This window comes from Aquila chrysaetos, chromosome 12 (genome assembly GCF_900496995.4).
Source record: "Aquila chrysaetos chrysaetos chromosome 12, bAquChr1.4, whole genome shotgun sequence".
NCBI classification, from domain to species: domain Eukaryota; kingdom Metazoa; phylum Chordata; class Aves; order Accipitriformes; family Accipitridae; genus Aquila; species Aquila chrysaetos.
Window position 1 is genome coordinate 40699849 of NC_044015.1, and position 15182 is coordinate 40715030.

The window sequence follows — 15182 nt, forward strand, 5'->3', positions numbered from 1 at the left end:
GAGGCAGTTGAGTGTGATAACTTCATTTTTGCCTTCCAAGAAGGCATGCCAGAATTGGACCTGGTGTTCATCTGCTTGAAACTCCATCTTAATATCTATCATGACTGAGACTCCTGAAATTCAGTTTGGCAGCTTTGTGTGTACAAAGAAGTGATGTGGCAATACACTCAACATTTTGAATCAAGATACATACAACTTCTCTGTCAGGTAGTTTAAAGTGAGTAGTTTGGGTAGCATGAGAACTGCATGTCAGGATGTGCATATCACTTTGAGTGAGTGTGAGCGGTGACTGTTGGCATAAAATAAAATCAGAGCAGAGGAAGATTCCAGATGATTTTAAATTAAACCCCAGCATTTACTGCCCGTGTTCTGAGACATGAATAATATTAGCTGCTAACAAGGTATCCTGTTGCCATCGCTAATAGATTTTGATGGGAGCACTGGGACAATTAGCTAACATCCTGAAAAGTCATTATTTTTCCCGAAGAGTTTGTTCTTTTGTATTGCTTGGAAATATTTCTTTAGCATGGAGATGTTTAATTTGCAGTCTCTCGCTCTTCTCCATCTGGTTTTGCCCAAAGATAAACACGGTTTTTGTGAAACCCATCCTTCATCAGTCAGTCTTAATCTTGAGATTCTTTAGCCAACAAAAAATCAACAACATTTTTGCTTGCTTGGTAGGAGCTGTAATTTTTTGAAGTGGTTACGTTTTAATGGAGATAGGAAAAGCCACAGCCTTGATCCGAGAACTACATTTGTGTGAAATGTCAAGTCTTTTCCTTTATGGAGAGGACTTTGGGGAGTTTTCAGAGAGCAGGTTGCCAAATAATTTCGACAAGCATCTCCCGGCAGAGTGGATGAGCCCATGCAGAGCTCCATGCTGTCACGGTGTGCCTGCTTTCAGTGTCGGACATAGTGTCCCTTCCTGATCTTGCAACCTGATGGTGGTGGGGTCTGATCAAGAGGACAAGAGACCTTTATATCTGTCTGTCTGTCCGTTTTTCTCTCTCTCTTCCTTGCCGTGAAGAGCGAGGATAGTGCAGAAGATCATCAAAAGCTCTTTGCCCCTATCTGAGTCTTGAACCAAAACACCAGCGCCCGATGGAGTGCTGTTGATTATGCTGTTTTGGATAAAATACCAAAAGCACTGAACATCTGTGTCCAATAAGGAACCCACAGTACTTTTTGTAGAGCAAGGAATTTAGCTGCCTGTTCTTGTTCCCGCTGTATATGGCATTATTCACTTTGCTCATCGCTGAGTGGTTTTGATGTGTTGAGCAGCTGCCACAATTAAAGATGTTTCTCCAGTGAAGAGCAAGTTCATAATTGCGTGTGTTAGGTGGGGATGGAGGAGGGCAAGTGGAGTTAAACATTTGTGTTTATGTACGGTAACCCGACTATGTCAAAAGACTGAGGTATGTAAAATACTTGTAGAGATGAGAGAGAGAATTTGTGTACAGACTGCGCTGGGACTCCCTGACGCAAAAACTTGCACTCTCCATCTACATTTGCGTCTATATAGTAGAAGGTTTGCAACTTAAAAATATACTTTTTTTGTCCCAGTATTTATATATCTATATAAAAAATATTGGCCAAAATTGATAGAGCTATGTTTAAACTGCATTCATTCTACATAATTTTTAAAGTGTATGGAGGGCAGTCAATTATTTCCAAATATATGTGACGCTTCCCCCCCCCCCCCCCCCCCCCCTTAAGTCTAGGTTTGAGAAGAGATCAAAAAATGTTGGTGCCTCAGTAACTCTACCTGTTCAGTCGTAGTCTCATCTCCTTTAAGAATAACACAGGTTATATAAGATGCAGGTAGTGTTTATGGATATAGATGAAACTAGTTTTAAAGCATGCCAGTTTAAGGAGGCATTGTTTTTATTGATATTTCTATGTGGCAGTGAAGATACTAAAATTAACCAGTTAGTAGTCAATAATGATCACTTTTTGCATATTCAGAAATTCAGTTTGATTAGAGCGTCTTCAAATAGAGCCTCTAGTCTGATGACCTCTAGCTATGTAACATAAGACTTCTTGTGACTCTACAAGAATCATAAAATTTAAACTGATACTAAGACCAAAGAAGTCAGTGTCTGAGGTTTTGTTATGCATTTGCATAAAATAATATTTTACTTATTTGTAATTCAGAAAATCATTAAGGAGTTTAATAGTAAGTTCTTGGGAAATTACTTTTATACTTGAAGGGCAAATTTCTAAGCTTGTGAAGGCAATGCTGTACTCTTCACTCATAACAGAAGTTAAACCTCTGCTTTAAGCAAAAAAAAATCAGCCCGACATTAAATATGGTTATGCTGGCATGAATCATGAACAAAAGGCAAACTCATGGCCTGTGTGTGTAACAGCAGTACTGCTCGCAGTGAGCTCCAGCGCTCCCCTCATGAGCATTTGTCTGGGTTTGTAGTGCTAAAATGTCTGAAAGTGGATCCACCACCTACAGGGGTGATGATCTTAAGCCTACTAACACATATTTTCCTTTTTCTTAGTTAGTTTTCACTTCTAAGTCGTAAAAAGCTTTTCTATGTTCGGCATGCGAAGACCCCGTAAACTGAGAGATGGAGGCTCTCAGCAAATCCTGCATCTGGCTGAGTGTGGGCTGCTGTAGCTACATCCCTGTAGAATGAAATTATTTTGAATTGGGCTGAAGGAAAATATATTGGATTAGGAGAGTTTTAGTTTGCTTAAAAAGACTTGCTTCCTGTGGTCATAACTTGAAATTTCCTTGTGGTAACCAGTTCCATCTGTCTGTGGTTTTTGTTCCTGCTAATTGTTGTTTTAAGGGGATGATTTAGAAGTGCATTGTTTTATTGTCTGTGTCTATGAATGGCAAGTACTCTGTAAGGACAAAATCAGAAAATCAGCATCCTTCCATTCTTACTGAGCACCATATTTGCTGAAGTAGTTGTAACTTACTGGATTTCAGTTTCTTAATTAAAATCTTCAACCAGAGGAACAGTGCTTGTTTTTCATACCACTTTTGCTCACAATATTTTGGGCCTCCACTATATGATAGCATATGTATGTGGGTGTGTTGGTATGTGTACATATACGTGTGCGTATGAAAAAATGTAACATCAGTTTAAGCAGTCAAGTGCAGTTGACAATAAGCAACTAAGTAAAGCACCTTAAGCACAAATATAATGTGCATTGAGCTAAATGAGAAGCATTAGAATGGCACTGGGTGAGTGGTATATAGATGTATGCCAGTGATTGATGTGCCATTAATGTTAAGTAAGTTGGTCAGTATCTTTTGATATAGCTGGTTTTTGTGTAATTTGCTGTTTCAGTCTTGACAGTATTGAACGAACTCCTACTCTGCCCGGTTTCTGTCCAAGACTTGTTTGCTAGCAGCTTTCATGCCAGAAAGGCTAGTTAAGGCTCTTAGTCCAGAATGGGATGTTACGCAGACCTCGCTTGCAGTTTGTTGTAATTTCTTAGAAATAGGTTGATGATACAAAAATTCTGTGATAGGAAGTAAATAGTTTTTTGAAATACTAGAATAGTCACACCGTAAGTCAAATGTCATCAAAATGTTCAAGGTCACAAAAATGTTAACAAATAAAATTGGCCTATGTAAATGATACAAAACTATTTAAGTCCTTGAAAGCTTCAGAAGTGTTTACAGTTATTTATAACCCCTTAAAACCCTTTTTATTTAAATTTTGTTAAGGCATTGGTTTAATTATATTTCATTGTCAATAGAACTATGCGCTAGAATACTTTTTGCATTAGAGTTACGAATATATTTGATCTCTTATGATCCTCTTTCAAGATATACTGTGGAGGAAAATGCAACATATCATTGTAGAGAGCAGATGCAATCCAGCCATGAGGAGCGTATCCCTCCTAGTTCTGGGTTTCACAATTTTTCCTGGACCCTTAAAATATGTATAATGTTAGAGTTTCCAGAATAATTACTTTTCACTGACATTTCAAAAAGATGTGTTTCCATTGTAAATGCTGTGTAGGCTTAATAGATGATGTTAGATTGCTAATCCTGTTGTTGTCATTTCAGATTTGATGGAAATTTTAACACTAACGTTTCTAGAACTATTAGCTGTGATAGACTGTCTACCACTGTCAACAGCAGAGCCTTCAATCCTGGACGTGACTTAAATTCTGGTAAGTAGTATAATTTGGGTTTTTTTCCTTCTGTTGTAGGTTGGGTTTTTTTTCCATTAGACTTTTAACATTTTGTTGGCATAGAGAATTAGCATTGATTGTCATAGCAACAAGCTTTTATTTCTCATTGAAATTGTCACACTGCTCTTAATTTGAGATTTCATGATTGAAAGATGATACCTAAAGTAATGTCCTTAGTCTTAAGTACTTTATGAAAATGTCATGAAGATTTTATTCCAGCCTACCGTGGATAACTTTGTTGTGGTTTATGCACTTTTTATTTCTTCTTTTTTTTCCAAGGCACTTTCCTTCCTAGACCTGTCTGCTTTGGCATCAGTAGTGTCAGCTGCTGAAGGGACCATGCAAAGAAGTTTCTCTGATCTTCTTAGCTGAGTTCAGCTAATGTGAGGCTGTGTTTGCAGCGATATGCAAAAACTACAAAATATAAGGACATCCTAAAATATTTCCTTTCTGTGTCTTGTCAGGGCATTTCCATCTTGACAGTCAGTGCATTTGCTTGATGCATTTAAAGAGCTAGAAATATGCTTAGAACCAAAATACACATGACTTATCCCTGAAAAATTCAGCTTTTGGTCCTCCAGTGCAGTAAGGTTTTCTTTTTTTGCATCCTAGGCAACTTGAATTAATACATGGCTTTCAGGTTTTTTTAGTCACAGTTTTGTCCAGCTGATCCATCTTACTTTTCAACTTTTTATGATGCCTTAGTGTTGTAAATTAGAGAACACTATAGACTTTGGTTGTGGATTTCATTTAGCATAAGTTTTGGCGTTTTTTGTTTGTTGATTTTTTTTTTTTTTTTTTTTTTTTTTTGACAAGTAATGCAGACTTGAGAGAATATTTTTTTAATTTTAATTTTCATGTGGTTTTTCGGAATAAAATACTAATTTATTTTTTTAATGTGACTGATGAAGTGGCAGACCCACTATTCCACCCTCACCATGCACAGAGCAACAAATAGGATGAAAGAACCCCAAATTTCTCTCTAGCCTCTCTTACTGTGTCCTTTCTTATAGCTTTGCTTTCTGGATTTCTAATGGAATTTAAAAAGAAAAAGTAAAAACCAAAAGCAAAACGAACAGTCCCCATAGGTTCCTTTCCATCCCATCCACTGTATACCATGTCTTGAATGCAGGTGCTGCCCAGACAAGATAATTTCCTGACATACGTCTCATCACTGTAATTTGTGTAGTGTTTTCCATCCTAAAGATAGGTAGTCTTTGTTCACTTACTATGATTCGCTGGGCTTTTTTGTTTTACTCATAGGCTCTCTCTTTATTAAAAAAAACTAACCAAACAAGCAAACAACTTATTAAAATAATGTATAAAATCACACGCAGTTGTTCATTAATCAAAATAATTTTTGAAAGCAAGTTTTCAGGCACTGTTATAAAAGCAAAGCATTGAATGGATCAATGTTTTTTATTTAAGTAAAAAATCCCATTCTTTTTCTACTGCAGAAGATGGGTGTAAAAAAAGTATTAATGAAATATTCCTTCTTCTTGAGTGGTGGAAAACAAATAAACTATAGTTTCCCTTAAACACTTTTTGAATTTCTGGTTTGAATTCTCACAGAAACACAGTGAGTGCATGTTCAAGCATCTTGCAGTCCTGGCTCAACAGTAAGACTTGAGTGCCTCCTCTTCCCTTGCCTCAGGCTTGAAAGCTTCCTGATGAAAGGAGTAGCTTCAAAAAATTGCATTGGCAGAGAAGGGCAACAGAAGAGAAGAGGGAATTGAGTGATAGCAAGAACAGGGACGTGCTTCAGGATTTATTGACAGCAGACTCCTCTGGCTTTCCTGTTAGCAGCTCTCAGAACACACAGCCTTTGGGGGAAGTTTTTTTATTAGTGAGAAAACGCCTGTAAGAGAGAAATGGAATGGAAAGAGTGGATTGATGCAGAAAAATGAGACGGAAACAGGTTTATTTGAGAAACAAAAGTTGATACTTGGTACACACCTAGTGAAATAAGTTTTCTGTAGGTGAGCTACAAGGTATACCCTTAGTCCTTGCTTCCTTGTGTGAAGGTGTTCGAAAGTCTGTGAGATGACAGTTCCCACTTTCCCTTCCCTGGTCCTCAGCCGAGAACATCTAAACCACGTGAGCTCCACCACCCCAGGCACGGAACTGGAGACTGGTGTGGCTTCAGGGAAGGGTTGCTGCCAGGAGGGTCGAGCAGAATCATAGAATCGTTTAGGTTGGAAAAGACATTTAAGATCATTGAGTCCAACCATCAACCCAATACCACCATGCCCACTAAACCATGTCCTGAAGTGCCATGTCTACGCGTTTTTTGAACACCTCCAGGGATGGTGACTCCACCATTTCCCTGGGCAGCCTGTTCCAATGTAGAATCATAGAATAATGTATAGAATAATGCTGGTGTGGAGCTGGACATTGCCCACATCCAAAGCAGTGTCCTTGTATCACTGCAGAAGTATTTGGGGTTTGGAATAAACTGGATGTGGGAAGGCTTAGGGGCAAGAGGCTCGGTGTTTGTTTTGTGGGTGGAGGGTATTGTGTTGGTGGTATCTGTAGCGCTTATGTAGTCATGGGCCATGACCTGTTGTGCCAAAAAAGCAGTCTCTGCCCAAAGGAATTCATGGTCTAAGACAATAGTTGGCTTGAGGCAGGCTGGGGATATAAACAGATTGAGAAGCAGTTTTGGTCAGAAGGACAGAGTGCTGTTAGTGCACCAACATCCTTACAGCTATGAAGATGGCTGTCAGGTTAGAAATGGGTTTTAAAAGTACTTACTTAGTGTCTCTCAAAACTCTTAATTATTAATTATTTCTGCAGTGACCTAGTTCTGTGAAACTGCTTACCTTAGAGGATACATTTAGGACAGAGCACTTTGTCTGCACAGGAGCTGTTTCTCAATAAATCTACATGTGTGTATTCATTACTCTATCCTCTTTGAAAGGTGGTTTTAGTTTAAAGATCAAACAAGAAAAAATTCCTCTAATCTCATATTTTTCTTACTTCTCTTGTAAGTGTCCTCATGTAGAGCTAGTGAGGAATACCTGTTGCATTTTGGATTCAGACTCTACCTCAGCCTGAATTATTTTTCTGCTCTAAAAAGCCTGAGAGTTGTTGGTACATCTGGGTATTTTGATCGTGTTTTTTCTCTCCTGCCTTGCTTTGCTAGTTTAGACATAGAGGCAAGATGGGAAGCCATGGCTTCCCAAAAATAATGTCATACTGTCTTTCCCACTGGATGCCGTGTGTTGGGGAGGACCCCAAGTGTGTCGGTCTCCTAGGGAAAGGGTTTGACAGCCCTCTGCTCCTCCAGCCCAGAAGCAGGAGCTCCTGTACGCTTCTCTAGTTTGCCCACAGTTTCCAAAATCAGCCTGGCCTGTCCATCAACCAGGTTGTCTTCCCGATTGGGTTGATCATTTCATTCTTAATGTAAAAAAAAAAAAAAAAAAAAAAAAATTCCCATGAGTATCTCACTCTTCCCGCATGAGTTTTGCAACTTAAATAATCCGGTCTATAAAAAGCTCTCAGCAAACCAAATTTAAACTCTGCTCTGTTCAGCCTCGATCTCAATTCTTTAAATGTTAATCTTGGCCTGCTCTGTGCACAGCGTAAGAAAGTGGGATCAGAGTGGTGAAGTTGTAGGTGTTGGAAGGGAATGGAATTTGCACCGCAGACTCCGGGCAAGCCACGGGAGCAGAGCCTGGGAGAGCCCTTAGTGCAGACAACCATCTCAGCTTCTGGTTGAATATTGTGTTAAGAAGGGTAAGTGTAGCTCATGAAACTTTCAAAAATAAAGAACTTTTTTTTGCAGTGTTCTATTGGACTTTTGTAATATAAAGAGAAAATAAACATTAATCTTGGGGAAGGGAGGAAGAAGAAAGAAATAGATGTACTTCTCTTTTCTCAACCCTTAAAAAATAATGCTTTTGCCACTTTTTTTCTTGATACTAGGAGACTTTTTTTTTTCTTTTAATGTCTTGAAAAGGTTTTGTTTTATCTTAGCTTGAGTTTTCCATTTGGATTACTTTTAGCCATTACTACAAAATAGATAAGGAGAGAGTCTCTGTTCTTCAGATGGAATCACAGGCTTCGGTTAGTTAGATTAAGAGATCTGTCCTCACTGGTATGAATAGTCCTTTATTTATTAGACGACAAAATCTTACCTAGAGCCAGTGCATTATGTTATCAGATTCCTTTGGGTTTTTTTCTTTTTGAATAAACAAGGAACCAGTAAATCTTTCTTCTCATCCTTCAAAGCGCCAAAATGTCTGTTTCAAGTCAGGCAGCTTTAGTAGAGTGCTCTTCCCCAGCAATATGCATAGATGGTACCAAGTTCGTTAATAAATTTTGTCTGTGCCTTATTCAAGGTGTTGATAATTTAAAATGTGGAGTGCCTTGGTCATGTTCCTTATATTGCTATACTTTAAACTGATAGTTTGGGTGAATTAAAATAGTTGGAAGGTATTTGAGCAGAAGAGTTAATACCCCCATTCCAAACGCCTTGAATCAAGGAAGCTGGGCTCATTCCTTAAAATGTGAAAGGGTTTTTTTACTTCCTTCCCCTTCAGAGTCAAAAGAGCTCCCAAGGAGTGAGCTGGGCTCCATCCTGGCTCATGCCATCAGCAGAATTTTAATTGGGTTCAAGCTGCAGAGCCTTTTATTTCTGTTGAAAATGTGTGAGCCAGAATAGAGTTTGACTCAGAAAATCCTGGGTCAGATTTGTACGTCTGGAGAGTTAGAGAATGTATTTACTTGTAAAATAAACACATTCACTTTCTGCTGTTGTTTCTGGGGAACACTAAAGTATCTTCATGATGATTATTTTTAATAGAGGTACTTGTCGGAGAAGAACTGCAGTATGTGTGTTGCACAGAAAATTCAACTTTTCTCTTTTTGCGGGGTGAGAACCGTGAGGTCTGCAGCTCAATAAATGCTAAAGAAGAGGACTGTAAGAAACTCTTATAATGAGCAATTATGTTCAGTAGTTCCTTTTTTTTTTCACTGACTGTTTGTGCCGTTCTTTGAAGATTAATTAGTTAATGATTTGACTATGCTTTGAAGATGTAAAGTGGTATCTAGAAGTGCTAAGTGTTATCATATCGGATTCCCTTTGAAGTTTTATAAACTATCACATAGGGCTTTCTTTCTAAAAGTCCTTTTTGCCTTGTGAGATATTTATAATTAGAGAGAACGATCATTTCAAATACTCTGGTGTTAATACTTTCCAACTTTTTCTGTCTGCAGCAGAATTTGGGGTCAGATAGTGCTGCATTTTAAGTGGAGGGGACAGAGGTTTCAGAGTGACCTGGCAATGCCAGCTCATGGGCAGCTCCCAGTTGGCCATTTATATCTCCAGTCTGTGTCTGAAATTAAGAGATTCCACTAAGATTTCTGTGTTTATAAGACTTGGACACTTGGCTTCCTCCAAGTAGTGTGATGTGAAGGCGGGATCTTTATTTAGTGGCGATGCTCACTTTAGAAAAGCAAAATCATTACATGTCCCAGTAATATAAAATACTTTGTAATTTGTGTTAGAACAGGGAGATGGGTATCTTCTTATACTTGCAAAATCACTTGGACCTAACCAGAAAGTGAAAAAAAAGTAAATTACTTTTTGAGTTAAAATGGGAACCACAGGTCAAGCATACGGAGCCTAGGAAGTACCAGTGAGAAGTCCTGCACACATTTCTGCTGATGCTGCCAAGGGTGTAATTTTGACAGATTTAGCCTTTAGCTATAGGCTAGGCGGGCAACTTGTCTTACAGTATGTTTTTTGTTGGGGTCTTTTGATTGTGTAACCTGTCCAGAGGCTGGCTTTGCTGGAAGGAGGAGGTGGGAATAAAGTACCGGCAAGCAACTGAGGGAGTGGACATTTTGGGGTAAGTGAGGTTAGGCTGAAAAAGAGCTGAGTGTCCTGGCAGGGAGCAAGAAACGAAGAAATATCTGCAGGGCATTCTTACAGCGTTAGTGGGTGGAAAATAAAAATGCACTTAAAGAGAAAAAGTATGTATTTTTCAGCCATGGCTTATCTGCTGGGAGATTGTCTACTGTGGTCATAGGGAAAAAAGGAGGGGAAAAAAAAAAAAAAAAAAAAAAAAAAGCAAAGACTTACGATAAAATTGGTAGTCTCTGGGGAAGGCATTATTGAACTAACATACTAGCTGAAGGAAAACATGAGCAGAACTTTGTAAAAAGGAGGAACGGCAGAGAGAGGCACCAAGGCTGTAAGGAGTTTGAGGTTCAAAACCAATTGTTTTATGGGGAAAATGAACATTTTAAAATCCAGATACTCTTGTGGGGAAATGAATACAAATCATGGCCTTCTGGGAGTGAGAAGTTTATCTTTAATACAGCAATGATTAAACACCCCCCCCCCCTTTTAAGTATAAACTCCTTTATTTTAATGTTGTTGGTGAAATTAATCTGGACAAGTTATTTCATCCAGGCTTTAACTGAGTGTTCACATGTCTGATTTGAAAATATGTTTTTCAAGTTCTGTAACCCATAACGAAAACGTAAATAGCAGAAATTCAGCCTCTTTATACAAAACAAAACAATTGCCATACTTCACCCCCAAAACTATGAAATCCTGGTGGCTAGGCATAAAAAGTATTTAAATGTTCGATAGTCTCATGTCCCTCTCTGCCTGCAAGGCAGTGCCATTGTGTGAACCAGCAGTTCAGCTGTACTGGTCTCGCTGAAAACTGCGGTGTCCAAAAGAAGCGCTCAGTGCACATGATGGACTCTTATGTAGGTACTCCCTGCCTGCACCTAAATAAATAACCAAAAAATTTAAGGGTGATTTGCTAACTTGCTGCATTATGCCCACTGCATGATAGAGCTGTGAGGTTCTTCTCTGGCACCTGGACCCGGACATCAGGGAAACCAGGAATAACCTGCACATCCCAAGCGCTCTGCTGCAGGGTGGTGGTGTGCCTGGACTTTGGTGACCTTATTTATGTCAAAGTGTAATTGTATTAGCTTTTTCTAAGTTTTTTTGTACTGCAGTAGAATGGATAATGTTGATTGTCATACACTGCTGAAAGACAGTGTTGTTTTAAAAAATTTTTTTTAAAATCATTTTCTTTTTTTCTTTTTTTTTTTTTTTCTTCAAAGGTTTTGATACTTTTAAAGGATTTTTTTCCCAGGTTTCTCTTTGTAGCTTAATAAAGGGTTATCATGTACTTTCCTGGATTCCCACAGCTGTGGCTGAGCAATGTGCTCCCATGCAGGAGAACTTGTGTGGGCTGTGAGCACTGGTGCTACACGTTCTCTGAAGGGTCAAGCTGCCAAACCTTCAATGAGTTCAGAAATTAATCTGGGTTTTTCCAGACAAGATTTCAGAGAGGAAAAGAGGATGGGTGCTTTGGAGGGGGATGAGGAGAGGAATTTCTGGTCGTCCTAGCTATAAAAGCTAGAAACTCTGTGTGGGTTAGGTTTATTTCGTTTGTAATTAAAAAATATTTTTGCCTTAAGTTTTCCATTGTACCTAAATTTGGCAATATTAAAATTTCAGGTTTTTTTATGTCCCTGCTACACAGAAACGATCATCCATGACCAGAGAAACCTACTCTTTGTACAAATCAGAAATGGCACTGCTAAACTGGTATCATATCAGGTGTAAAAACAAACCAAGGACTTAAGAGAAATTTAGAGGGAACTTGATTGAAACAAACAGTATTAGCAAAGTTGTTTGACATTTCATTGCAAGGTCATGGGTGCTTGCTTTGAAAGCATGAAAATTCATGAGACAACAGATTCCTGCTCCCAAGAGCGTTACCAGACTGATTTTACCTGTGCACAGGGGAGAGAGAGGAACAAGCTTTGGCATCTTTGTTGGAGTTGAATTGGTATTTTTTTGGAGGAAGATGAGAAAGTGAGAGGTGTGAGCAGAGTGTAGTTCTGGTTCCTGACCCAGTCATTAACGCACTGGGAAAACCCTCATCAACCATTTCATGTCTTGTTTCTTCCTAGTCCATTGAAGCACCAAATTCTTCAAAGCCACAGTCGTGCAAAGCTGCATCTTTGTACAGAGTCCAGCAGGGTGCAACCAGGACTTCCACTGGGACTTTTAGGCACTGTGGAAATACAAAAAACTGTGGCAAAAAGGAGGGAAAAACCCCCCAAGATAGTGGTTTTTACAGGGTAATTATGCTGAGCTGAATGTGGAGAGAACATAGTGGCTGCAGCCAGTCTGGGAAACTTGAGTAAGTGCTAAACTGTTGAGGATGTTGAACTTAAACTATACTCTATGTGGATATTTTGTTGTAGAATGTCTGGCTAAGATTTGAAATGTGCCCTGCAGTGATTTCCAACCCAAATACTGGCATATTTGATAATGAATGAGATCCAGGAGATGAAACTGTCTGGCCTATTTTCAGTGTCAATCCTAAGGGAAATGCCGAAAGTAAATGCCCCTCTGCCGGTTCTGGCTAGTTTTATAATCAAAGAACAGGAAAGGAGAAATGGCAAGGAAATACTGCTTTTTTCTTTAATGCACTTTAAGCTGATATGATCCATTTTAACTTTTAGGTAAAAACTAAAGAATTCAAACATTCAAGTTTTTATTTTCAGCTTGCTGCAAGCAGAGACGATTATTTGCCCCGAGTGGAATATAATCCTGTTACTGCCATGGTGATGAGAGGGTTTGTGCCTCCCACGCTAATGACTTTCCGTTCCCTCTCTCCTGGGAGTGTTTTTCCTCTTGCTTTAAGGGACTCGGCAAGCCTATGGCTGCCTAATGTCACTGGCATGGCAAAGCTGGTGATTGCATGGGATGAGCGCCGAACCTTTCATCTCTCCAAGCTTGCAGGGAGAGCAGTCGAGGTGCATGCTCCGGGTGGCAGCTAGGACGTTTTCATTGTGCTACGAGGCAGAAATCCCAATGCTGCCTCTGCTTCGGGTGATTCAAACACGATTGTCCCCACCTGGGCTCGTGAGTGCTCGGGATTTCCACAGTATCTGTACACTCTGTTGGTTTAGCTTGGTGTATTAAATATCTTTGTAAGTTATTAGTGCAGATGGTCTCGGCCCTGGGGTAGCTGCTTTATTTGGTTGTTGGGTTTGGTGGTGTTTTGTGTTTTTACTGATGTAGTCAGTTTTGTTAGTATCACTAAGCTGTAGCTTTTGAATTGCTTTTATTGTTAGTGTTAAGTAGTGCTTCCTTAGAGATTATTTTAATAAGCAAGCAAGCACGTTTTAAAAAGAATGAATGTGGCCTATAAACTACAGGAGGGTTTGAGATCTGTACCCTACGGTTATATTCTGAGCTCAGTTCCTGCTTGACTACACAACTTGGGAACGTGTCATTTACCTTCTTTGTTCTTTACTTTTTGTCTATGCAATGAGTAACTAATAATCACCTGCTACAGAGGAGTTTGAGAGACTTGGAGGAAAGTCGTGATATAGCTGCTAAGAACTGTTATTATCATTCTTTCTGAGTTTTATGATCTTGAAAACGGGAATGTGGTGGAGATGCTCACAGTGAGGATGGGTGGAACCAGCATGGAGCCACCACCTACCAGCTGGCACTTGGAGAGTGTGGCCACTGCATAACTCTTTGAGGGAAGATGCTGTGTTTTCCCTGAAAAGTGGCTATTTCTCCTAACAAGCAATACTTGAGGGGCCCACAGCCTTGTTAATTATGGCACAGGGATAATGAGGAACTTGGAGAACTCTTGAGTCCCAAGAGTGGGAGCTGTACCTATCTACCCTTGCACAAGTAGGAGAGCACAATGAACAAAGAGGAAAGACTCTTCCTGTTTTTTGAACCTTTTCAATTATTCCTGTATGGTGAGTTTTTCCTTGACCCACATTTGCATGTAAAACTATTTTTGCTAAATGTTCAGGTAGACATTTTTAAACACATCAGAATAGGTAATGTTAACAGATTGGGTTACAGAGCTGTAAGCAGCAAACCTATTTAATATTTTGGAGTTATTTCAGTAAAAAGAACACTTTTTTTTAACATTAGGGTTTTTTTTCTTTATGAAAACTATATGGACAATGTATTTATCATTACATGTAAATGTATATACGTGTGTATACATATTATATATAATTGCCTTAATCTCTTCCTTCCTTGCTCCTGCTTTGGCTTCTTGGGACCCAGTTATACTTCAGAGATTCAGGAATTGTCATTGCATATTAAAATCTCAAATCCAGTGTTAAGTTTCCAGAAGACTTTAACTATTTGCAAGTCAGATGTGAAGCTCTATCAATCCTTAAATAAAGCTACTTGTATTTCGTGTTGGGACCCTGGTTATTCTTCTCCAAGCACATAGGAGAGAGGCCTTGAATAAACACACCTCCACGTTTGACGTCCCTTTGTAACTCTATTTAATTTTTCATTTTTCCTCTCCAACCTTCAGTTCTTGCTGATAATCTGAAGTCTAACCCAGGAATTAAATGGCAGTATTTCAGCTCAGAAGAAGGCATTTTCACCGTTTTCCCAGCCCACAAGTTCCGGTGCAAAGGCAGCTATGAACACCGCAGCAGGTATGATTTGTCTCCTTACGATTTAATGGGCAAGGCACTAAAATTGAATTCCTCAAGCACTGATTTCATTTCAGCATTACGCTTTGCCAAGATGACACATTCATGAGTAACTTTTAATGGAGTCCCTTGGGTTTTCTTAGGTTTGTTTTTTAAAGCACCAGTTTTCACTTTTAAGAAACTTTGAAGTAAAATAAAATTACATACAGGTTGCTCACCTATCCCAAATCAACTAAGCTGTAAAAAGCAGTAACTTGTAAGTTGCAGGTCAGCCCATAGGCAAAATTTGACTTATATTTGACTCATACTTGACCCCTCTTAATAAAGTAGTGAACAGGTATTCTACTGATTTGGCAGGTGCATCACTTTGGAGAAGGGTGCGGAAGGATGAGAGACTTGAAGGGGCATAGGGAGGAGCATTTTTCCAGTCTCCACCCAAGGTTCAGGTGGTACATCGTGGATAGTAGGGAAGCAGCAATAGTGCTGCTTTCTTTTTCTACTAAAAAAACTGTAGAAAAAATGTTCAAATGGTGACAGGGTTTTCC

The 15182-nt window shown here is 39.2% G+C and overlaps 1 protein-coding gene across 2 annotated transcripts in view; it reads left to right on the forward strand.

Annotated features, from left to right (window-relative positions):
- Positions 1-15182, forward strand: part of CACHD1 (cache domain containing 1) — a 112319-nt gene that overhangs the window by 60536 nt on the left and 36601 nt on the right. The window contains exons 4-5 of one of the 2 annotated variants that reach the window (XM_030033683.2): positions 4040-4146; positions 14514-14640. In XM_030033683.2, the coding sequence (XP_029889543.1) occupies positions 4040-4146; positions 14514-14640 (234 nt within the window). Of the gene's footprint in view, positions 1-4039; positions 4147-12332; positions 12351-14513; positions 14641-15182 lie in introns of those variants that run through there. The other variant, XM_030033684.2, reaches the window with a different exon arrangement.